Genomic DNA, 24263 nt, shown 5'->3' with positions numbered 1-24263 from the left:
TGGTTGGGAAAGTCAATCCCATATTCCAGAGCTGTAGTAGTCACAGGACTGGCCCTTTGGTCATCCCAGAGCAGCTGCTCTTCCACTTGGGTGCACTGGCCTGCCTTGGACTGGAGAAGCTGCTCCGGGATGACCAAAGGACCAGTCTTGTGACTACTGCAGCTCTGGAATATGGGACCAACTTTTCCACCACCATCAGCAAGCCACCCTGGGGCAGATTTCCCTCCCCCGCCATTGGTCTTACCTTCCAGTTCCAGTTCGCATGGCTCTACTCAAGGTAAGGTTTGCACTCGGCCAAAGGGTGGGGGCAGAGGGTGGGCGGGCCATGTGGGCGGCGCAGCTTTGTGTTCCTACTCAACCTGGATTAATTACTTTGGGGGGGAGTGCTTTGGAGGGGACATTTCTTTACGGACCACCAAAATTTTCTTGCGGACCACCAGTGGTCCCCAGCCCACCGGTTGGCAACCACTGTGCTAGCAAGTCTTTCCTAGAAATCTCATATAATTTGGAGCAAGGGGTAGTCATGGTTAGATGGGCTTTTGCACAATTGTGTGCCAACTGAATCCATTCCTGGACCAAGAGCGCTACTTGCAATGTGTTACCAATCTGGGCCCTCAATGGCAGACCTTTTCTGTTGTGATGGCCACATTATAGAACCTCTTTCAAGACCTGTTATGCCAGCAAAGCTGGGGATCCCAGGGGATAGTTAAACTTGTAAAGGGCTGATATTGTTAACATCCATCTATCCATTATTTTTGTTTTTTGATTGTGCTTTTACAGTTCCTAATTTTTCAATAAATTTTGTTAATAGAAACATGCAGATGGATAGATATAGGGGGAGGGGGAAGGAGAGGGAGGGAAGGAGAAGGGGGGAGAGAGAGAGAGAGCAAGAGCAAGACAGATACTCCCTGGCCAGTATCTGTATATAGAACATAATAGATACAAAGATGCTTAAGCCAGGTTTGAATGGACCTATGGAAGAGCTTTGGCTAACTGATAAGAACTTAAAAACCATCATTTGAAGTTCTGAAGTGACACTGTTATTAATTTTAAAATGGCAGGCAACCTGAAGACACAAAACAGGTTTTAGCACTGTAGTTACCAGAAAATATAAGTTTCATAAGTTGCTGGGGTCTACAAACTACTAAATCTGACATTGAAATTTTAGAACTATATATGGTTCACATATGTATATATGGTTACCAATATTTTTTAAGAATACTGTTTTGGAATCCTTAATTAGTTGTATATGAATCATGAACTTTTTTCTATAAAGTATGAACTACTCCAATAAAAACATAATGCATAGTATTTTGTTTTTATTTGTCCTTTAAGTCAAACTTGTGGAATCAGGATGGTGGAATCACCAACTACTATAGAGAAGAGAGAAGAGAAAAGAGTCAGCCTAGCTTGCAGTTGCTCTGTGGGAGAAACTAGCAGAGACCAAAATATCGCAGCCTTTATCTGCCTGTTCACAAGAGAATGTAGTTAAGTCTGGAAAGATTCTTGTAAATAGGAGATCAACAATAAATAAACTATTTTGGCCTACTCTCAAAGTAGTTTCTGCTTCCTTGCACTTGACACAGGGTGGATATAAAATAAACTAATTTACACCATTAATTAGGAAGATTTAGCTTTATGCTTGTTTTAAACAGTGTTTACAGTACACTTAATTATTTAACTTTTTAAAAATAAATTATTCAAATTGTACATATATTTAAGTTATTTAGTATATTATTTATTTATGTCACTAATGTAAGTTATTTAATTATGTCAACTTTGTTGAAAATTACTGTAGCACTTCAACATTGCTATTTGTCACATTTGATTTGCTAGCTCAGAAAATGTGCCTTTTAATCTAGTTTTGTTTTCAATTGTATTTTTGGAAGATTCAAAATGCTTTGCTGTATACAGATAGTCCTCAAATTATGACTACAATTGAGCCCAAAATTTATGTTAAGTGAGATAGCTGTTAAGTGAATTTTGCCCCATTTTATGACCTTTCTTTCCACCTTAAGTGAAACATTGTAGTTGTTAACATGATTAAGTGTATCTGACTTCCGCATTGGCTTTGCTTGTCAGAAGATCACAAAAGATGATCACATGACCCTGGGACACTGCAACAGTCATCTATATGAACCAGTTGCCAAGCATCCTAATTCTGATCACATGATCACGGGGATGCTGCAACAGTTGAAAAATGGTCATAATTCATTTTTTTCAATGATTTTGTAACTTTGAACAGTTACTAAATGAACTGTTGTAAGTTGAGGATTATCTGCACAATATATTCTGATATGAATATACTTTTATATTCATAGTATACTATTATTAAATTGATTTAATTTAGCTAAATGTAATTTATTTTGAGAATGACTTACCGACTCCATGTAAACTCCATTGGTAGTGGATTTGCATCAGCATTACACCTGAGCAAAACATTCTCTCTTCCAATATACCAGTTTCCATCATATCCAGTTACCGTAACCTCAGGAGAATCTACAAACATATATAATTATACGCATTTGCATAAGCAATGAGGGAAGTACTTAAAATCAAGTCCAGAGTAAAATCTAAAGAACTCAATCTGCCTGCCTGCTTTGCCTGCTTTGAGGTAAAAGTTGCTCTTTTTTTAATAAAAAAATCAATATTTACATAAATATTTATAATATTTACATACAAGCCATGTTTACATACCAATAATAAAATACATGTTTAAAAAGTTGCCTCAATTTTTACGTGACCTAAATGTTTGTTTTCAAGGGTCGGTTTCAGAGGTGGTATTCAGCAGGTTCTGACCAGTTCTGGAGAACCGGTAAGGGATATTTTGAGTAGTTCAGAGAACTGGCCAATACCACCTCTGACTGGAGATTTTACAGTATCCTTCCCCTGACACACCCACCAAGCCAAGCCCATAGAACCGATAGTAAAAAAAAAATTGAATCCTACCACTGGTCGGTTTAGCGTAGTAGTTAAGATACTTGGCTAGAAACTGGGAAAATGTTTGTTCTAGTCCCACTTTAGGTACAAAGCAAACTTAGTGACTTTGTGCCAGTTACTCTCTCTTAAGAAGCAGATAATGGCAAACCACTTCCAAAAACTTGTCCAGGCAGTCATCAGGTATCAACATTGATTTAAAAGCATCAAATAACAATAATAATGTTTCAATACCTTTCAGATCCGTTAGATTATGCTAACATTCATAACATGAAATAGTTTTACTGAAAGAAAATTGATAAGCAGGGTTGGGCAAGCTAAGGCCCTAAAATTCAGCCCTCTATTTTACAGTGCTTGAAGCCCTGTCTGAACTACAATTGCTGAAAATCAGAAGAACGGTCATCATCATTCTGATCCATGAATTGTATGAAAGAACAGAGTTTGTATATACATGTGTGCAGTGGTGTGATTGAACTGGTGTAATGATCGGTTTGGTGATCACGTGCTTTGCGCACATGCACACCATTTTAAGAAGCCCATTTTCAACTATAATTCTTACCTTCTACTGCAGCCCTTGTAAGTATAACAGCTGAGTTGCAGCAAAACTGCTCCGCCGCATGAATCAGCTGTGCTCCAAAACAAGGAAATAAAAGCACAGGAAAGAGCAGAGGCAGGTGGGTGGGGCCAAATGATCACCAGAACTACCAGATCGCTCAAACTGGTCCGAACCAGTAGAATCCCACCCCTGCATGTGTGATATATAACTCCAAACCAAGAGAAAAAACGGATTTATTTTTTCATATCCACTTGTGAAACCTGACTCTTATAATATAGTTCAAGTCTGTCCAAAAATGTAGGTGTGCATACCAAAACAAAATATATGCCAACTAATGTATCGTTACTTACATTGAATATCCAGCACATAAAGCATTCTTATCTCTTTTTCTAAAGCTGGGTGTCTCACAATACAAGCTATACGTCTTCCCCTAGCAAAGCGGGTAGGAACAAGCTTGTACTGGCTCTGCACTGTGATTGTTTCATTTGGATATGAAGTTGAAGTAGATTCCATTTCACCAAGATCACCTTCCCAGACAACCTCTGCAGCTGGTTTTCCAGTGGCTGCTGTACAAATGGCTGCAACTGTCTGATTGGCACCATCTATTAAAGGATTTGGTCCCTTTGTTAAGCTCACAGTTGGTTCAACTACAGAAAAAAATCAAAAAAAAAGATCAAAAATCAAATATTTTAACTACTTTAAAACTTTTCAAAATAAAACATCTTGAATGATTTCCAGCTTCCCTTTGACTGTAGTTTCTGTTTACAGAAATGAACCATCTTATAAGTAGATGGCAAAATATTAACATTGGTTACAAGACTATGGAAAGTTATACCATTCATAATAGATCCATCTCTCTGAATTTATATAAAATAGAAAATGTTTCACAATATTCATATGATGATTGGTATTATGGATATAGCTCTGGATACACGAGAATCAAATTTTGTTAGATATTGAAAGAGCTATGTATGAGCCAGACTGATTAATGTTTTTTTTTAAAAAAAATATGGATTTCTCTTATCTTTTGTTCATTAATTACAATCTGGTATCCTCATCCTGTGGCCAGTTATCTATCATCTTTGAATTTGACTCTCCATCCTTCAAATTACATTGGGAAATCTAACAGGGAACGCCCCTATCTCCTTTATTCTTTAATTTGATTCTTGACGTCTCCTGTTAAGGTAAAGGTTCCCCTTGCAAATACATGCTAGTCGTTTCTGGCTCTGGGGGAGGTGCTCATCTCTGTTACAAAGCCAAAGAGCCAGTGCTTTCCAAAGATATCTCCATGGTCATGAGGCTGGCATGATTAAACGCTGAAAGTGCATGAAACGCTGTTACCTTAACACCAAAGTGATCCCTATTTCTCCACTTGCATTTTTATATCCTTTCGAATTGCTAGGTTGGCAGAAGCTGGGACAAGTGACGGGAGCTTATCTGTTACACGGTGCTAGGGATTTGAACTGCTGACCTTTCTGATCGACAAGCTCAGCATCTTAGCCATTGAGTCACTCTGTCTCCCTGTCTTTCTCCCTTCTTCTGTTAGAAGGAGATAAAGAAGGCTTGGTGGCATTTGACATTAAATATAAATTGCACTTATTTGCCAGTGATATCTTGGCTATCCTTGGCAATTATATAATTAAACCTGTTGAAATACAACAATATTATTTATAGTCTGTAAAATACACTACTATTTGGAGTAAATCGTAAATGCCTTTGGGACCAATTCTTTCTATATATCATTGTATATTAGCTTTTACATTTTCTATATATTCTATAAAATTATTGGATTCACTTCTCTTCAGAAGTTTATCACAAAACACTGAGTAAAGTAAATCTAAACGTACTATCATAATTTCAGTGAAATTTCACTTGGTCAATAATTTAACTCCCATTAATTTTTTACAGTAAGATTAACATTAATAAAGTGACTATCATATCAAAATTAATGTACTTTTAAAACATTATTTCAGTGTTAATTTTCATTACATATTTCATTCAGATGAAAAAGTTAATGAAAATATTACAGCAGGCTAATGTCCCCAGAACATCTTTGACTAAATTGCAGTTACTTAATAAGTATAGGAGCTTTAGCTTGTCAGCTTTTCAGGTATATCTTTGCACTTTTTCTTAATAACTCTAACTTTCTGGAATGAGACTTATTTTAATTACTTTCCTCTCTGGGCCTATTTGGAAAATAAACATATAACACCTTTGAAATCATGGCAGCTCTTACCATTTAGATATACACTGCTCAAAAAATACAGGGAACACAAAAATAAGACATCCTAGATCTGAACGAATGAAATATTCTTATCAAATACATTGTTCATTACATAGTTGAACGTGCTGACAACAAAATCACACAAAAATTATCAATGGAAATCAAATTTAGCAACCCATGGAGGTCTGGATGTGGAGGTACACTCAAAATTAAAATGGAAAAAAAGGCTGATCCAACTTTGATGTAATGTCATTAAAACAAGTCAAAATGAGGCTCAGTGGTGGGTTGGCCTCCACGTGCCTGTATGACTTCCCTACAACGCCTGGGCATGCTCCTGATGAGATGGCGGATGGTCTCCTGAGGGATCTCCTCCCACACCTGGACTAAAGCATCCCCCAACTCCTGGACAGTCTATGGTGCAATGTGGCATTGGTGGATGGAGTGAGACATGATGTCCCAGATGTGCTCAATTGGATTCAGGTCGGGGGAATGGGTGGACCAGTCCATAGCATAAATGCCTTCGTCTTGCAGGAACTGCTGACACACTCCAGCCACACAAGGTCTAGCATTGTCTTGCATTAGGAGGAGCCCAGGGCCAACCGCATCAGCATATGGTCTCAAAAGGGGTCTGAGGATCTCATCTTGGTACCTAATGGCAGTCAGGCTACCTCTGGCGAGTACAGGGAGGGCTGTGCGGCCCCCTAAAGAAATGCCACCCCATACCATTACTGACCCACTGCCAAACCAGTCATGCTGGAGGATGCTGCAGTCAGAACGTTCTCCATGGCATCTCCAGACTTTGTCACGTCTGTCACATGTGCTCAGTGTGAACCTGCTTTCATCTGTGAAGAGCACAGGGTGCCAGTAGCGAATTTGCCAATCTTGGTGTTCTCTGGCAAATGCCAAACGTGCTGCACGGTGTTGGGCTGTAAGCATAACCCCCACCTGTGGATGTCGGGCCCTCATACCACCCTCATGGAGTCTGTTTCTGACCGTTTGAGCAGCCACATGAACATTTGTGGCCTGGTGGAGGTAATTTTGCAGGGCTCTGGCAGTGCTCCTCCTGTCCCTCCTTGCACAAAGGCGGAGATAGCAGTCCTGATGCTGGGTTGTTGCCCTCCTACGGCCTTGTCCACGTCTCCTGATGTACTGGCCTGTGTCCTGGTAGTGCCTCCATGCTCTGGACACTACGCTGACAGAAACAGCAAACCTTCTTGCCACAGTTCGCATTGATGTGCCATCCTGGATGAGCTGCACTACCTGAGCCACTTGTGTGGGTTGTAGACTCCGTCTCATTCTACCACTAGAGTGAAAGCACCGCCAGCATTCAAAAGTGACCAAACCATCAGCCAAAAAGCATAGGAACTGAGAAGTGGTCTGTGGTCACCACCTGCAGAACCACTCCTTTATTGGCGATGTCTTGCTGCCTATGCTTTCCACCTGTTGTCTATTCCATTTGCACAACAGCATGTGAAATTGATTGTCAATCAGTATTGCTACCTAAGTGGACAGTTTGATTTCACAGAAGTGTGATTGACTTGGAGTTACATTGTGTTAAGTGTTCCCTTTAATTTTTTGAGTATTAAAATCAGAATTATACTTTCTTGCTTTGAAAACCTGATTATTTAACTATTACAATTTGATTTTGGATCACACGAGAAGTTGAGATTGTGGTATAACCTAAATCAGAAAACAGAGGAGAAATTGTTCTACCAGAATGGTTGGATAAAACAAAAGAATAATACTTTAAATTCACAGATTTTTAATGGGTTTTTTTTTTAAGAGAGGAATTTTAGGTTTAATTTGCCTGCAGCATATGCTTAGCAACACATATAATTAAAATGACAAATGAAAGAGTATGGCCTGGATGTTTTAGCAGCCTCCAAGGGACTTGGAAAGTTATCTTTAATAGATGCAAGCCGAACAATACGGTAATATTTATTCATTCCATGACCAAATTTAAAAGAACAAAAACAGAGTGAAACAAATAAATAGAACAACAGACTAACAACTTGCAGAACAAATCCCAGAATACAGCATTCACTCCTTCATCACTATGTTAACATAATTCTTACTTGGATGAATAATCATAACATTAGTAAGTATAAAATAAAAATGGAAAACTATAAATCCCGATAACCCATTAACCTGATAACCTGTTAAGATCAAAAGTATTATAACTTGTTTTCATCAGTTACACAAAATTTAGCTACTTTATGCTGAACAGATGCTAACAATTCATTTTTTTAAGTAGTAAAAAGTAGAATGAAAGCTAACCAAATCAATCTGTAGAAGAAATAATTGAATACCCAAGTTGGAAAAAGGGCATTGGTACTTACCTGACACGCCCATTCTCTTTGCAAAGAGCTTCCAGTAGTGGGAGGTGCTTTAGTCTATGCTTGTCTAGGCTGGGCTTAATTTGCAGAATGCTCCTCCTCCTCCATGGGACTCCTCCCCAGTGTTCCCCCGTTTTGGCGAAGATGAGAAAAACAAACACCCTCGCCCTTAATATGTGAAAATTTGTTGACCGAAACAGGATCCCACCAGACGGAAAGAGGGTGGGGCTGGATGCTCTTCGCAGCTCAAAGAGAATGGGCGTATCAGGTAAGTACCAACGCCCTTTCTCCTATGAGCTGTTCAGAGCATCCAGTAGTGGGACATACCAAAGCTTGGCCTGTCCTACAGGAGGGACTCTGTCTGTCCTGGAATCCCCTCCTGGTCCCTGTGGACCTGTTGCAGAACCCTTCTGCCAAAGGAGACCTCAGCTGATGCAAACACACCTATTTTAAAATACCTAATGAAAGGCGATGGAAGCCCAGGTTGCGGCTCGACAGATGTCAGTGATTGGTGCCTGAGTGGCCCATGCTGCTGATGTTGCAGCGCTCCTTGTTGAATGAGCTGTTATGCCCCGGGCACCTGTTGTGATTGAGTCTGATAGGTTTTCACTATTGTAGCCCGTAGCCAACAGCCTATTGTGGAGGATGAGACCTTGCATCCTTGAGTGTTGGGCTGAAAGGACACAAATAAAGCTTTTCTGAAAGACGCTGTGCAGTGAATATTTATTTGCAATGCTCACCTCACATCCAGCTGATGCCATTGTTGTTCCAACCCTTGGGCTGGCCTGGGACAAAAATTAGGAAGTATCAGCTCTTGTGCCCTGTGAAAAGCTGAATTAATTTTGGGTATAAACATAGGATCAGGACGAAGGACCACCCAGTCAGAATGGAAGACACAAAGGTCTTTTCTGATCAACAAAGCTGCCAGTTCCGAAATACGACGAGCGGAAGTGATCGCTACAAGGAATACTACTTTATATGCCAGAAATTGGAGACTTGACAATTTCAAGGGTTTGAAAGGGTGCTTAGTGAGTGCAATGAGGACCTTGTTAAGGACCCAAGTGGGATAATGGTGAACTGCTGGCGGGTGTAAATTTGTGGCTCCTCGAAGGAAACTCCGTATGCATGGGTGATGAGAAAGAGACAGTAGACCTTCACAAGTGACAACTGATGCCAAGGCCGCCACCTGTCTTTTCAATGGATTAGGTGATAATCCCTTGTCAAGCCCCTCTTGTAGAAACTCTAGGATTTGAGCCACTGATAGGATCAGTTTGAGACTTATAGGATCAGTTTGAGACTTAGTATACCATTTGCAGAAACTGGACTACATGGCATTGTAGATGCGAGTTGTTGAGGGGCATCTGGCAGCTTGGATGGTGGTGATAACTCTGTTGGAAACCTTTTTGCTCTTCAGACGACTCCGCTCAACTTCCAGACGGTCAGGTGCAACCATTGAGAGTCCGGATATTGAAGGGGTCCCTGGGTTAACAAGTCCCTGTCTGGCAGAATTCTCCATGGTGGTGATACGGATAGACTGCGGAGGTCTGCAAACCATAACTGTCTGGGCCAGTAAGGAGCTACCAGAAGCAGCTCTGCCCTCTCGTCCAGCAGCTTCTGGATGACCTTGGGGATCAGTGGAAGTAGTGGGAATGTGTACAGAAGCCCCAGGGGCCAATGGCAACGGAGCGCATTGAAATTCCCCGCTCCTTGCGAAGGGTATCTGGAAAGAAATCTTGCGAGCTGAGCGTTGAGGGAGGAAGTAAACAGGTCTACCATCCACTGCCCAAATGTCCTGACTGCCTCTTGAAAGAGGGTCGGATGGAGGCACCACTCCAATTGCTCTATCGTGGCCCTGCTTAGCCAATCTGCCTGTGTATTCGACAGGCACGAAATGTGTTCTGCTTTGATGGAAATCAGGTTGCTCTCTACCCAACGACACAAGCGCTCCGCTTCTCACATGAGGTGTTTCGACTGAGTTCCCCCTTGTTTGTTTATGTGAGCTTTCGCGGTCACGTTGTAAGTCAATATTAGTATGTGTTGATTGCGTACCTGTGGAAGGAAGCTGCGGAGAGCCAGGTGTATTGCTTGAAGATCCAGCCAGTTTATGCTGCACGACTGTTGTATGGAGGACCAGCGGCCTTGTACTGTGAGCAATTGAAAGGGAATCCCTATCCAAACAGGCTGGCATCGGTGGTGATGGTAAGTCTGTGGGGCTCTTTGAATATACAACCTCTATTTATGGCTGGTCTGGTCCACCAGAGGAGAGATATGAGGACCTGTGATGGAACCTTGACCTTGTATTTGGAGTTGCTTCGGCCGGATCGCTGGTATGGGAGCAGGAACCACTGGAGGGATCTAGTGTGGAGCTGGGCCCAAGGAATAATAGATATACATGAGATCATCTTGTCTAACAATTTTGATAGTTCAGCTAGGGACACCCTCTTATGAATCCTGATCTACTTAACTAATTGATGAATGCTGTTTTGTCTATCTGGTGACAGGAAAACTTTGCCTTCCACTGTATCTATGACTGCCCCCAGATGGATTCATCGAGTTGTAGGTGTTAAATGACTCTTTTCCCAATTGATTGAGAACCCGTGTAGTCGTAGGGATTGTAATGTAGTCTGAGTATCTATGACTGCTTGATGAACAGAAGATGACAAAATTAAGGCGTCATCAAGGTAACACTGCAGTTGTATGGGGACACCTTGGAGATGAGCAGTGAGGGCTGCGAGAACCTTTGTGAAGGTCCCTGGGGGCAGATGCTAGTCCGAAAGGAAGAGCCACATATTCGAAATGGAGATTATAACAATCGTAAAAATTTATAGTGGGAAGGCCGAATGGGAATATGTAAGTACGCCTCCGTCAGATCTATGGATGTAAGGACGTAACCTTTTCTGATGCCAAGTAAGATAGATTGCAGGGTGTGCATTTTGAATTTGCAATATACTAAAAATTGATTAAGATATTTCAAATCCAAGATTGCTTTCCACTCCCCTGAACTTTTGGGAACAACAAAAAGATGTTAATAGAAACCTTGTCCTCATTGGTTGGTAGCTACTGGTTGGATGGCTCGTATGTCCAATAGATGTTGAATAGCTGTTTCCCTAAGATTTCATTTAACCAGATTTCTGGAAAAAGGGCACGACAAAGAAGTCTGGGGGAGCGGATTGAAACTCCAGCGCAAGGCTGAATCTGATTGTGTCTCTGACCCAGGAATCAGAGAAGTTCCATTGGTCCACGAATAATTTAAGGTGGCCACCAATGGGAGCTGGGTCCATGGGGTTATCTTGGACACTGGAAAGATCTATTTCCCACTCCTTGGAAGGATCTCTTGGATTGGCCACCCCTTTGGTTCCTACCCCCAAAGTCAGACCTCTCTGGCTGTTGCCCTGGTCGGAAGGGTGGGGGTCTCTGGTATCTGGTTGAGAATGGTCCCTGATAAAAGGGTTGAAAGGATCCCCTCTGAAAGGACTGAGGGTTTCTAGGGACTGACTTCCGAAAAAGGGAAGGTAAAATTTTCTTTTTGTTTCGAGTCTCGATAAGTAGCGGATTGAGGGAAGGGCCAGTGTCTCCCGCAAGAGGAGATGAAGTGAGCTTACATTTATGCTTAACATCGGCTTGCCAATTCTTTAACCATAACAAGTGTCGTGCTGTGACATGTGAAGTAATGGCTCTGGCTGAAAACTTAACTGCATGAAAGGTTGTGTCAGCTGAGAATTCAGTGGCTGCTATAAGTTTTGTAATGTCTTGGTGTGCTCTAATGTTAGAATTGGGGACATGCTCCTGTAATAGCCAGAGCCATCTAAGGGAAGAACGGGTAAAGAAGAAAGCAGCCGTGGCCACTCTGATGGCCCACGCATCAGACTCATCAGGGCTAGCTCGGCCCATTTTTCCTCCGGCTTTAATGCCTCCAGAGTCTCACTGGGAATGGAGGACAAGGACGCTAATCCCACAATGGGTTGGTCTACCTCGGGAGTATTCAACAATTTTAAGAAATCTGGGGCCAAATTAAAGTATTTCCTGTTGTAATCCGTGGGGGCCAGGTACACTGCTAAAGTCCACTGTTTCTGTACCAGGTCCGCAAACATGTGAGGGACTGGAATCACATCTGCCTCAACTACAGGTTGGTTGAAGATGAGATCCTCTGGTGCCTCTTCTGATGGAATTGGAATGGTAGAAGGGGCTGACTTGTCCAGGCGCGCAGTTTTTGGCCTTAAACAAGAGTGACTTGAAAAGTTGTGGGCAGAATAAGCCTGTAAATACAGGTTGGTCGGGAACAAGGCCCTCATCATCAGACATCCCCCTTTCTAAGGGGTCCACTTCTGACATGGCCGGGTCAGTATCATGCATTGATTCTGATTCACTCTGTTCCATCTGCTCAATGTGTTCCACCTCTTTCTCCTCCTCCTCCTGTGGCCCCTGGAGGAGCATACTCCCTTGAAACTGTACCTGGGTATAGGTTACTCCGATCTGGCCAATGATCAAACTGATTGTAAATCATACTCAGTGGGTGCAGGATGATCCCTGGTCAGAACCGCATGTTGCAGGCCTGCTGCGATTCCCTGACGAACAGCCATCTCCATCCAGGTCTTCATTCGCTCTGGCACTTCGTCTGGAAGAGACTGTTCCTATCAAAGACTGGCAGCTGTTGGTGTGAACGTCGCTTCAGGTATCCTTCGCATGGTTGGTGATTGAGTTGACTGGGCTTCTTGACTCTGGGGAGCCATGCTGTGCCTGCATGAGAGGGAGAGATCTGGGGGGGAGGAGTGGGGGAAGAGGAGGATGGCTCTGGACTGTGGGATGAGAAAGCTTGAGAGGTCCTGTGTGCCTCCTGTGTGCACTTATTTGTTTTTCCAGTGCCTTGTGGTGCCTGTTGGCGTCTTTTTCTGATGCCTTAGAAGTCCTTTTTTTTTTTTTGCTTAGGATTGTGTTGAGATTTAGACTTGCCTCTTGAAGTTGAGGTATGTGAACCACTACCCCCTGCCATTTCGATTATAGAATTTACAGTACACTCATTATTTAATGCTATATTGTGTAGGTGGTTGGCGCGCCCAGGGACCTGACCAAGGATGGACAGGTTGCCCTGAGATCGAATCCCTTTCTTTTTTTATATATAAATATGAACATGTTTCAAAATTGAGTCATATCTCAACAATAATTTATTATTGTTATATTACTAGTATTGATTACATTAATATTATTATAGTTATTATTAATATTATCAGTGCATATATGTATGCAAACGTATATCAATATTGGATGTCCCAATCAGCCAAATGGAGAACACCTAGCAAGCCAAAGTATCACCCACAGGTCTTCAACAGCTTCCCTGCACAGGTGGACACTGGCCTAGGTGCTCGCTGTTGTGCTGCTGGATAGGGAGAACTGTGAGGGTTAAGCCAACGACAAGAATTAACAATGGCCTCGAATATGGTTAGAAACGAGGTTGTGATGATTTCTCGGGGGATTTTGAGTAAAAAAAAAACCCCCTGAATCTGGAATAAGGATTACCTCACAGTCTATTGAATTCGCACTCAGCATGGCCACGCGTTCCCCTTACAGCAAAAATGGTGACCGGTCGTTATTTGTGGTGCGTGCGCCGGCAGCAATCTCCCGCCGTGAAAAAGGGATTAGCTCCAAACAGCTTTCCCTTAGGACTAAACCGGCTGGGAGGGGTGAAAATAACCAAGAGATTACACCTCCACCCCAAATGGTGTTTTGGGGGGAAAATCTTTGATATGACTTGGGAGAGAGCGAGAGAAAAGCCACGCCGTTTGTATGTTAAAACGGCGTGGCTATCACTATGGCAAGGGTAGGGCTAGCGGGGGGCAGAACGGTCCGAAGCTTCCCTCCACTTAGGAGTGCAAGAAGTGCTTCCTGATAATGCGATCCCCAATGGCCAGGTGGCAAAGGTAGCATCGGTAAATCGATGAGCAATTGTTAGAAGAACCTGAAAGATGAAATTGACTGTCTCCAAACCTGAACGAGAATTCTCCTGTTTCGGCCAAGGAGTAACGAAAAAGCACTGCCTATCTCTCACGAGGCTGAACCAAAACTGGGGAACACTGGGGAGGAGTCCCGTGGAGGAGGAGCCTTCCGCAAATTAAGCCCAGCCTAGACAAGCAGAGAATGAAGCACCCCCCACTACTGAATGCTCTGAGCAGCTCGTGGGAGAATAATGGTTTTAGGTATCTAAAAACTGAAATATACTAACGTTTGAAAATTGCAATTCATTTGAATAGAAAATGTAATTCCAGGTCTATTGAACCCCCTCAAAGTGTGTTGGTGATTAATATGGAAAGGTGGCTGGTTTGAAAATAAATAAAGATAAGACAAAGATCTTGACAAAGAATATGCTATTAAGACAAAAGGAAGAACTGGCAGATCTATTGAAAATTCAGGTCACAAATAAGATCAAGTACTTGGGAATACATTTTGACAGCAAGATGCAGTACGCTAAAAGATAATAATTATATCAAACTTAAGCAGAAGATAGCGCTAGATTTGGCGAAATGGGAGAATTTACTACTGTCATTAATAGGGAGAATATCAACAATCAAGATGAATATATTACCCAGAATTTTATACTTGTTCCAAACAATTCCAATTAGGCTTGGAAAAGATTACTTTGAAGATTTAAATAAAATTGTGTTGAAATATATACGGCAAGGTAAGAAAGCAAGAATAAAGTTAAAACTTTTGCAAGATGCCAGAATAAGAGGAGGATTTGGTTTGCCTAATTGGGAGTTGTATTACCAAGCTACAAATTTGATGTGGGTTAAGGAATGTATCCATTAAAAAATACATTAAAAAATACTAGATTGTTGACATTAGAAGGACATGATCTGTTGTTGGGGTGGCATGCTTTTCTATGGTATAAAGGAACTAAAACACAGGGGTACTTTAGAAGACATTATATATGGGAGTCTCTGTGGTTAAACTGGGAGAAGACTAAAAGACAATGTTATTTGAAAACTCCGGTTTGGCTATCGTCTATTGAAGCATTTTCTTATCCTATAATATATAAAAAGGAACGAACAGTTAGATATGGTGAAATACTGAATGAAAAGGGTGAACTTAAATCTATACAAAAATTAGAGGAACAAGGTATAAAGATGAATTCGTTTTCATATGCGCAAATACATTCAAGGTATGATAAAGACTCTAAAACAGAAGGTTTCTTTGATAAACTGACTGATTTTGACAGGTACTGATGAAAAGGTGATTAAAAAATTGTATGGATATTTATTAGAAATTAAACTAGAAGAATAAGTTAAAGAAACAATGATTACTTGGGGGAAGAATTTTGGATATGGGATTGATCTAGAGAAATGGCAAAAATTGTGGTCTCAAAATTATAAAATGACAATGTCAACAGCCATATAAAGAAAAGTTGTATAAGATGTTTTACAGGTGGCATTTCCCCCTGACAAGAATAGCAAGAATGTTCAAGAAGAAATCTGAAAAATGTTGGAAATGTCATCAGACACCTGGCTCATATTACCATATGTCGTGGACTTCTGCAGATGCTAAAAAATATTGGACTAAAATCCACACGTGGTTGGAAAAAATGACAAAAAAGCATATAGATTTGAATCCAGAGATATTTTTATTGGGAATTTTACCTGAAATATATAGTAAAGAATTGAAATACCTGACTGTAAATGTATTAACAACGGCTAGGATTGTATTTGCTAAAAACTGGAAAAATGAGAAAATACCATCACAGGAGGAAATCATTAAGAAAATATTGGAATGTGCTGAAATGAGTAGATTGACAAGATACAATTTTATAAAATTTGGGATCTATTCTATCAATGGTTAGACAATAAAACATGGTAATTAAATATGTAGATTCTTAAAAAATAATAAATATATAAAGATGTATTCTTTTCTTATTATATCTACAAAATGATTGTAGGATAGATTTGAGATGATAATATGAATTGTCATGAAACAAATTAAGTAAAATATGATTATTTCATAAAACATGAATGAATAAAAGTATAATCAAATGATCGATTAACAATGATATTAATATATTTAATACTTGATTGAAAATATGAGAATATATACAATGTAATTGTAATTGAAGGCTACAAAATGAAAGCACAAAACAATTTGTAAACCAACCGGCACACTGTATGTATATATATATATATGGAAGATGGCTTGATGTTTTTATGTTTTGTTTGTCTATGTTCATCTTAAAAATCAATAAAAAAAAAATTTTTTAAAGTGTTGGTGATTAAGAAACTTGAATTTGAATTGACCAGTCAATTCTGGTGAAAAATCGTAAAATGAAGACAGCTTGGCTAAAAGCAGAGCCAACAATCATGGTAGCTGAAATTGTCTTCCTCAAATAGTTTGAAAGATGGTTTGGAATAGTTCTGGATAATTTTTATTTATTGTATATGTAGCATTTCTGTTAAGTAAAATATATGACTGTCTAATAATATCATATATGCCTTTGTTAATATCCCTCCAAAAAGATGGCTATATTGATGTAGACAGTAAAAAATGCTGAGATTATTGATGGAGATATGCAGGAACTAGCTTTCATATTATGTCTTTGTATAGTTGACATTCTCAAATCAGATATTGTTTAATGCTCATTTATTTGTTGTGATATTTCTTTAGTCAGTAAAGACATTGGGCCTTTGCTACCGCAAATGTATAAATTAGTACTCCAACAAATGAAATGAATCCTGAAAGAAGCATAACTGCGCATCAGGATAGCAGCCATCCTTTCTGTAATCACCTATGTTTTGCAATATGTACACATGAGAAGTATTTGAAAATAAATGTACTTAATTTTTTTATTGTTATTACAAATAAAGCATAAGGACTGGTCATAAAGTTACCTTTTCATCACCTTAGTGACTGTGAATGGTCACTACATGAGGTAGTCACTGGACAAAGAGTACCTGTACATTTCTTCATCCAAAAGGCAATGACATTTAACAAGAAAATAATTTCGGATTTTTTTCCACCCAGGTCTTTATTTTCTTTTACTGACTATCTAGGAGTTTACAGATCTAAGTCTGTCCTCACTATGCCCCACAGCATTAGCACAGAGGCAGACATAGCAAAAACACTCAATTATTACAGAAAACCATACCTTCATGAACAAACCAATTCACATATGGTATATTTCCTGGAGGAAGAAATATATTGATATTTGAAAGGTAAGTTGAAAAATTACTGCATATATTTTATTTCCTCTTCAAAAAAAAGCCCAGGAAGGTTGAAAAATTATAGTCACAGCCACCCAAAGGGGGATCCTTGCCGCATTTTTTATTGTTTTCGTATTTCCAAAAAAATGTGTATCTGTTGGTAATTCTCTTAAATGAAAAAATAAACCAGAGCCTTCCTTCTCCAGATAAAGTACATATTAATCATTCTGCTCATTCACTAAAAGATCCAAATTGTGTGATGAACTGAATACTCCTGCTGAAGTAATTATTTCTAAATGTTCCTGCCCTCTTATCTACACCCTTGAATATCTGCTTTCGAAGGAAGATATTTGAATCTGCAATAATTGTTCTACACCTTTCCTTCAAGAGGATATTTCCACTGGAACTCCACTGTACGTAAATCAAATCTACATTTATAGTAAGCTTTGGCTTTTGTTCATGGTAATCTTTTTTTTTAATTTGTGCTAATCCTTGACCAAATAAATGTTATTGATTCATGGTATGGTTATCAATTTTAATTTTGGTTTTTCAAACATTTTGGATAAAAGTTGTAAAATAAATATAAAATACTTACCCAATACAGCTACAATTGTTGATGATTGGGAATTTCCTAGAGGAAATGTAGCTGCTTTGCATACATATTCACCAGAATCAGAAAAGGTAACATTAATTAAGGTGATAGATGAATCAGTTAGTGAGGTGTTTTTTAATAATACTCTTCCTACGTATTCTTCTTGAACAGAAAATCCATACACAGGATGATGAACAGCAATATTTTGAATAGTTTTCCCATGTATCTTTTCCCACGCAATCTGTGTTAATGTTTCATTGATATCAATTATGCACTTCAAAGTAACATTCTTTCCCCAAACTGCTTTCACATGAGGATCAACTCTTGGTCCAGCTAAGGCACCTAAAAAGGAGGGAAAAAATAAAGACAAATATTAGTTAAGTTACATGTTCCATGGTATTTTTGTAGGATTTTTGTAGTATTTTTAGTTGGTAATCCTGTTTCAGTCTTATGTGCCAATTTGCTTAGATAATAGAAATGCATTAAATATTTTTCTTTCCTTTGTGAGAATTAGAAGGCCATTCAAAAATCTATGCACATCAAGAAATAAGGGGAAAAAATCCTTATGCACAGCTAGAAAAAAAAAAAGCAAGATTGATAGAAGTTCAGCAATGATCATAACCAGAAGAACAGCCAGGTCTTCTGAGACTCCTTGAAGATTATCAGGGTGGCAGCTATACAAAGCTCTGCAAAGATGCTATTCTAGAGGCAGGCATTTTGTCAGAGGAACACTTCCTAGATTCCAATAGAGACATTGTTTAATAAAAGGAACCCATATATCTTCTGCCTGATCATATGATGTGGGCATAAGCTCATGCCCTATGCTATGAAGTGATTTACAGGTGATAACGAATCTGTCTGATCTAGTGGTTAAGGCACCAGGATAATTGGATGACCTTTGGGCTATTCTCAAGCCATGACATTACGCTTGTATGACAAGCTGGATGGTCAATTCCTATTTTAACCAATGAATCAATACTTGGTTGATCCCAAAAAATTTAATTATGCATTTTTGGAAAATGCTAGGATGTATGTATGCACATGCATCAGGGTTGTATTTGATCTCAGGGGGCCAAGGTGGGCATGGCCAGGGGACATGGCCAGCTTGATGTCACTCATGTCAGGGCGACTTTGGTGGCCCAAGCGCTCTGTCAGTGAAAATGGGCTCTCAAGCTCCATTTTTGTCTGCGACAGCCTCCTGCAACCCTCTGCCAGGGGAAACTGAACCCGGGAGGGCTGCAGGCAGCCCTCACGAGCTCCGTTTTCGCTGTCAAGAGGTACCGTGGGCTGGTCCTTTGCTATTTCCAAGGTGGCCCCATGGGCCAGATCTAAGTACCCCGCAGGGTGGATCTGGTCCCAGGGCCTTAAATTTGACACTCCTGGATTAGACAAAGGCTATATTCATTCATCTGTGTTAGCATTTAATATAACTTCACTATATTATATCAGATTACATAACACTTTAATGAAATCCTACTGTAGAAGACGACAAACATTCCAATATTCTACTATAATATTGGAATAAATTCATGCAAATAAGTTCAATCATTTTTAATTTGGATTTTACTACTGTTTCCTACCTTTTTGTTGAAAGTTGGTTAAAGACACAATAAAGATCTAATGGACATTGAATTTAGAGTTTCTACTATTCCTCAGTAATAAGATGAATCCTGAAGCAAGTCCTCCAGAGCTCCCACTGCCCTTTTTCAGATTAATTCCAGCCATTTATCAGAGGTGTTAAGGAGAATGTATGCCCTAGTTCTTGTTCCAAGTTCTTGGAGTTCTAATTTGAATATTTAAAACAACAAAATTCCTTCTAAGAGAGGAAAGATTTGAGGTGAATGTGAATACTACTTGCATGCAAATATCCATTCCTAAGTGAACATGTTTACTTGGTATTCCTGAGCTTCACAGGAGAATCTCGCATGAGAGGATCTGACTGTTAGGCTTGAAATATGCTTATCATATATGTAAGCATAGAAAGATTTATCTTTAAACCATGTATTTAGTGAACATTCAAAGTTAGAATAGCACTGAAAAAAGTGATGTTTCACTATTTTTCACTTACAACTGTTGCAACATCCCCATAGTCACATGATCAAAACTTTGATACCTGGCAACTAGTTTATGACATTTGCTTGTCATGAGGTCACCTTTTGTGATCTTCTGATAAGCAATCAATAGAGAAGCCAGATTCACTTAACAACAGTGTTACTATTTTAATAATTGCAGTGATTCACTTAACTGTAGCAAGAAAGGTTGTAAAAAGGTGCAAAATTCACTTAACAAATGTCTTGCTTAACACCAGAAATTTTGGGCTCAATTATGGTCATAGGTTAAGGCATGTACTGCAATGTGTTTTACAGAGCCACACTCAAAGAATACTCAGAAATGATAAGTGGTTTAGATAGAATGCAGTCCCTCAAGTACTGATGTTCACAGCAGATTGATTTTTCAGCCCCCCCACAATGATTATAAATTGTACAGTTAGTAGAATTTAAGATGCAGTATTGACATATAATGCAGCTTGGCATTTAGATACCTACAGAACTATCTGTTCTAATTAATATCAACAGATAAGGAGAAATCTCTTGTAGTCCCACATTTCCAAGAGATTTGGGGAGCTATGACAGAGCTGATTTTCCGTGGCACTACCACTATTTTTGAACAAGTTGCCTCCACCCCCAAGTTGGCTTTTAGGAAACTTCAAAAATTGAGTTATTTCAGACAGTATTTCAATTTTTATTAATAGTTCCAAACTATGCAGTTCTGTAAATTGTCAAAAGCTAATACCACTCATCTTCCTCACAGATGGATTCTAGGTGTATAAATAAAATATTAAAAACATAAAAAATTTAAAAAGAAGTTATATTAATTATTAATTAAAAGGCAGCAGGAGGGCTTATAGGGAACTAACCAGCCCCATGGCTGCATGCTCCTCTGTGAGTCCCAAACAATGCCACAGAGCCATGTTTTCATGCCCTTCTAAAGACCAGGAGAGTGGGGGTCCACATCACCTCCAGGAAAACATTCCATATGGTGGGATCAATGGCAGAGAAAGGTCTCTCTCTGGACTCCGCTGGTCAGAATTCTTTGGCTAAAGGGGTCTGGAACATTCCTTTCCTGCCTGGCCTGCAAACAAACAAAGCCCCATCTGCAGGATGCAGGCAATGCATGAAACTACGCCCCTTCCGGTCCATAGAAAAACCTCTCTCCACGAAACTGATCCCTGATGCCCAAAAGGTTGGGGGCCACTGCCTTATGGCATTTTAAATTGTGTTCAGTAATTAAGTAGTACCTAAAGCTGATCTTTTCATATTATGTGATCAAGGATTCCTAAAAATGGTAGGAAACAGACTGTGAACATTTGTTATGAAGCTACTACATCAATAAGACCACTGCCAATCACTCCCCCAAACCGTTAATGGTACAGGGGGAAACACATTATGAAATTAAAAATTTCTCGATTCTAGATTACACCATGGCCAATTACAATATTTGGTCTTATGGAAAGGATACCACCTCTCAGATGCTAGTTGGGTAAAGAGTTGGGATGTTCATGCTAATCAATTGGTTAACCAATTCCATGAGGATTTTCCCAACAAACCGAAGGGTCCTCGTGGAGGGAGGAGAGGGGGTTAAGGACAATGTATTAACCCCTGTTATGTGTTTTTTTTTCCTTTTCTTTTAGGAGGAGTTTTCAAGGGGGGACCCCGTCAGCTTTGAAATTCAGCTGCCACATTTAAATGGAAGGGTGGTGGTGGAGTTGAAAGTTCAAGGTTATTCTGTATGTCTTATTAAGAAATTCCAGTTGCAGTTAATTGGTTATCGTGATTTATGAAGTATAGAAGTAAGAGGAAACAAGGGAGGAGAGAAGGTGGATTCTGTGTAACATGCGAAAATACTTTCACTTTGGGAAATTGCCATAGACATACCAGATCTGTTTCTAAATAAATCAATTGGAGAAAAAATGTCTCAGAGTGATTGATATCATGGATACTTTCTGGATGCCTTAAAGTCTGACAGGCTCAGGAAGGTACATAGTTTTCCCTCTGTTGACAGCAGCACCAGGCAAAAAGGTAGAACTGTACAGGGTACGTTATTAGTAGATTCATCACATTAAAATTCAAAATGACTTCTACTAGCATTCTATGTAGATGTTAAACAGAACAAAGTAGTTTATAAAGCAGTCTTTCCCCAATACCATCATGATATATTTGGCAGGAAAGACAAATAATGCAAAATAGCTTTCCTGAAATTCAATCTATCAGATAGGGCAAAAGTGTATATGATTTATGGCACAGAAAATCTCTGTAGACCTTCCTTCCCCCCTCACGGTCCCTTTGCCAGCTATGGCAGGGCCAGGAGAGTGCACAAGCACAGGAAGACCCTCCTCAAGCAAGCAGCAAAGGTGTGCATGGGGCGGGCCGGAGCTCACTTAAGGGGGGGTCATAACAGGACACAGCTTCTCCTGCACTAAGGCTCTGGCTATCGCCTTGGAGTGTTGTTGTTCCCCCATGTGCAAGGAGACCCTCAAGTGATCAGCCAGACTCAGCCAAACCACAACAAAGACATACGCAGGGTGGCCAGCTGCTCATTTAAGGATGTCCCTGCGTGTGCGCACCTTCCCGGCCCCACCGTAGCCTGCCAGGGGGTTGCGAGAAGAGAACATAGAGGGAGGAGGGTCGCCTGAAGGGAAGCCTCTGCTGCGGCTGGTGATTGTTCCTCAGCCAGCCAGGATTTCCAAAAAGAAGAAATAAAAGGAGTAGAAATTTTAAACGAACTGAATCTATGATTCATTTAACTCAAATATTTGTGAGGTGCATTTTATGGTTGCTTGTTACTGTTATAGTGGATGAAGTCCAGTCTGTGTATGCTGTTTTATATTTTTAATTGTTTTTCCTGGGGAGGAGGAGTTGGTGTTGGGAGAATTTGATAAGCCAAACAGATAAAAATATACTTGAAATTGTTAAACTACCAAGCAACTTCTTGATTGATACATAGGATTGATACATAGGAATGGAGTATCTGAGACTGGCCTGGCCTATAAGATTTCTAAAAGACTTTTCAAGAAAGGCTTTAAATTTTACTCTAGCTTCCTTGCCACCTGCTCCTGCCTTTACAACTCATTTTGCCAGAATTCTAATTAGGATCCCCCCACCACTCCCAAACTTGTATCTTGGTAATCTGCTTGCAATCTTAAAAGATTAAACTCTCTCTTTATAAAGTTTCATTTGTTTCTTGACAGCAACGTAATTTATCATCAGTGTAACTTGCCTGCTTAATGCCTGTTAAAGGAAGCTAAATTTAATTTGTCTCTTAGCTTAAAGTGGATATTCTACCATAAAAAAGGCAACATGTGGTAGGAGACTTTCCAACGTCTGTAAGTGAATTTAACTGCTGTATTGAATGGACAGATTGCAAATTATTGAGCAAAATGTTAGTCTAATCAAACCCAAAAAGGACTAATACAGAAACTGAGATCAGACATATTCCCCAAAAAGGGATCCAAAGCCTTAGGGATCGAGATGTAGTTTGAGAAAATATCACTAATGGCTTATTACATCAGGAGTGATTGAGTCTGTGTATACTGGAAGTTCAGTCAAACCATTATATATTCCCTACACTTAAGTAGAATTAATAATAAAGTTCAGGTAGTCTTCATTTGGTGACTGCCTCAGACAGCGTTCAGTTACAACTGTACTGAAAAAGTAACTTTGCAACCACATGTTCACAGCGACTCTGTCATGTGTGGCCATGGTAGGCAATGCATTTTGTCCTATGTAAAACTGTGAATATATTTTTCACTTAATGACCATTTTGTTTAATAATTGAATTGCTATTTCTAACAACAATTGCTAAATGAGAATGGGTGTTGGTATAATTACCTGAAAACGCCCTATCTATGCTGCAAGAGAGTCCAGGAATGGGATATAACTCCTCCCTCTGACGTCATAGAGCTGAGTCTGCCACTATAAAAAAAGTCAACCCCTTTTAGGCAAAGATGCCTGACAGATGTAACATGTCTTTGGAAAATAAACAGTGAAATTAGATTCATACACCCCCTCAATCAGGACCAGAGGTGTAAGGGTGGGGCTGGACTCTCTTGCAGCATAGATAGAACGGGCATTCTCAGGTAATTATACCAACGCTCATTCTCATCCATGCTGTGAAGAGAGTCCAGGAATGGGGCATACCAAAGCTTGCATGTCCACAGGATGGCCAACATCTGTGTCAGTCACTCTGACTGTGGTACCACCCTCTGAAGCACCCTCCTTCCAAATGAAGCCTCAGCCAAAGCGAAGGAATCCAGGCGATAATGCTGTATAAACGGGAAGGGAGATGCCCAGGTAGCTGCTCTGCAGATTTCCTCCAGCAATGCCTGAGTAGACCAGGTGGCAGGAGTAGCAGTACTCCTAGTGGGGTGGACCGTGACGTT

The 24263-nt window shown here is 40.0% G+C and overlaps 1 protein-coding gene across 2 annotated transcripts in view; it reads right to left on the bottom strand.

Annotated features, from left to right (window-relative positions):
* Positions 1-24263, bottom strand: part of NECTIN3 (nectin cell adhesion molecule 3) — an 80266-nt gene that overhangs the window by 22161 nt on the left and 33842 nt on the right. For both annotated transcript variants that reach the window (XM_026700785.2, XM_026700784.2), the window contains exons 2-4: positions 17828-18166; positions 3844-4140; positions 2382-2499 (exon numbers count right to left, since the gene is read on the bottom strand). In XM_026700785.2, coding sequence (XP_026556570.1) covers positions 2382-2499; positions 3844-4140; positions 17828-18166 — 754 coding nt within the window. The remainder of the gene's footprint in view (positions 1-2381; positions 2500-3843; positions 4141-17827; positions 18167-24263) is intronic.

The sequence above is a fragment of the Pseudonaja textilis genome, chromosome 7 (genome assembly GCF_049901715.1).
Source record: "Pseudonaja textilis isolate UNSWEBS1 chromosome 7, rPseTex1.2, whole genome shotgun sequence".
In the NCBI taxonomy this organism is placed as follows: Eukaryota; Metazoa; Chordata; class Lepidosauria; order Squamata; family Elapidae; genus Pseudonaja; species Pseudonaja textilis.
The sequence above is the reverse complement of the archived record's forward strand: the minus strand, read 5'-3'. Positions and strand labels throughout refer to the sequence as shown.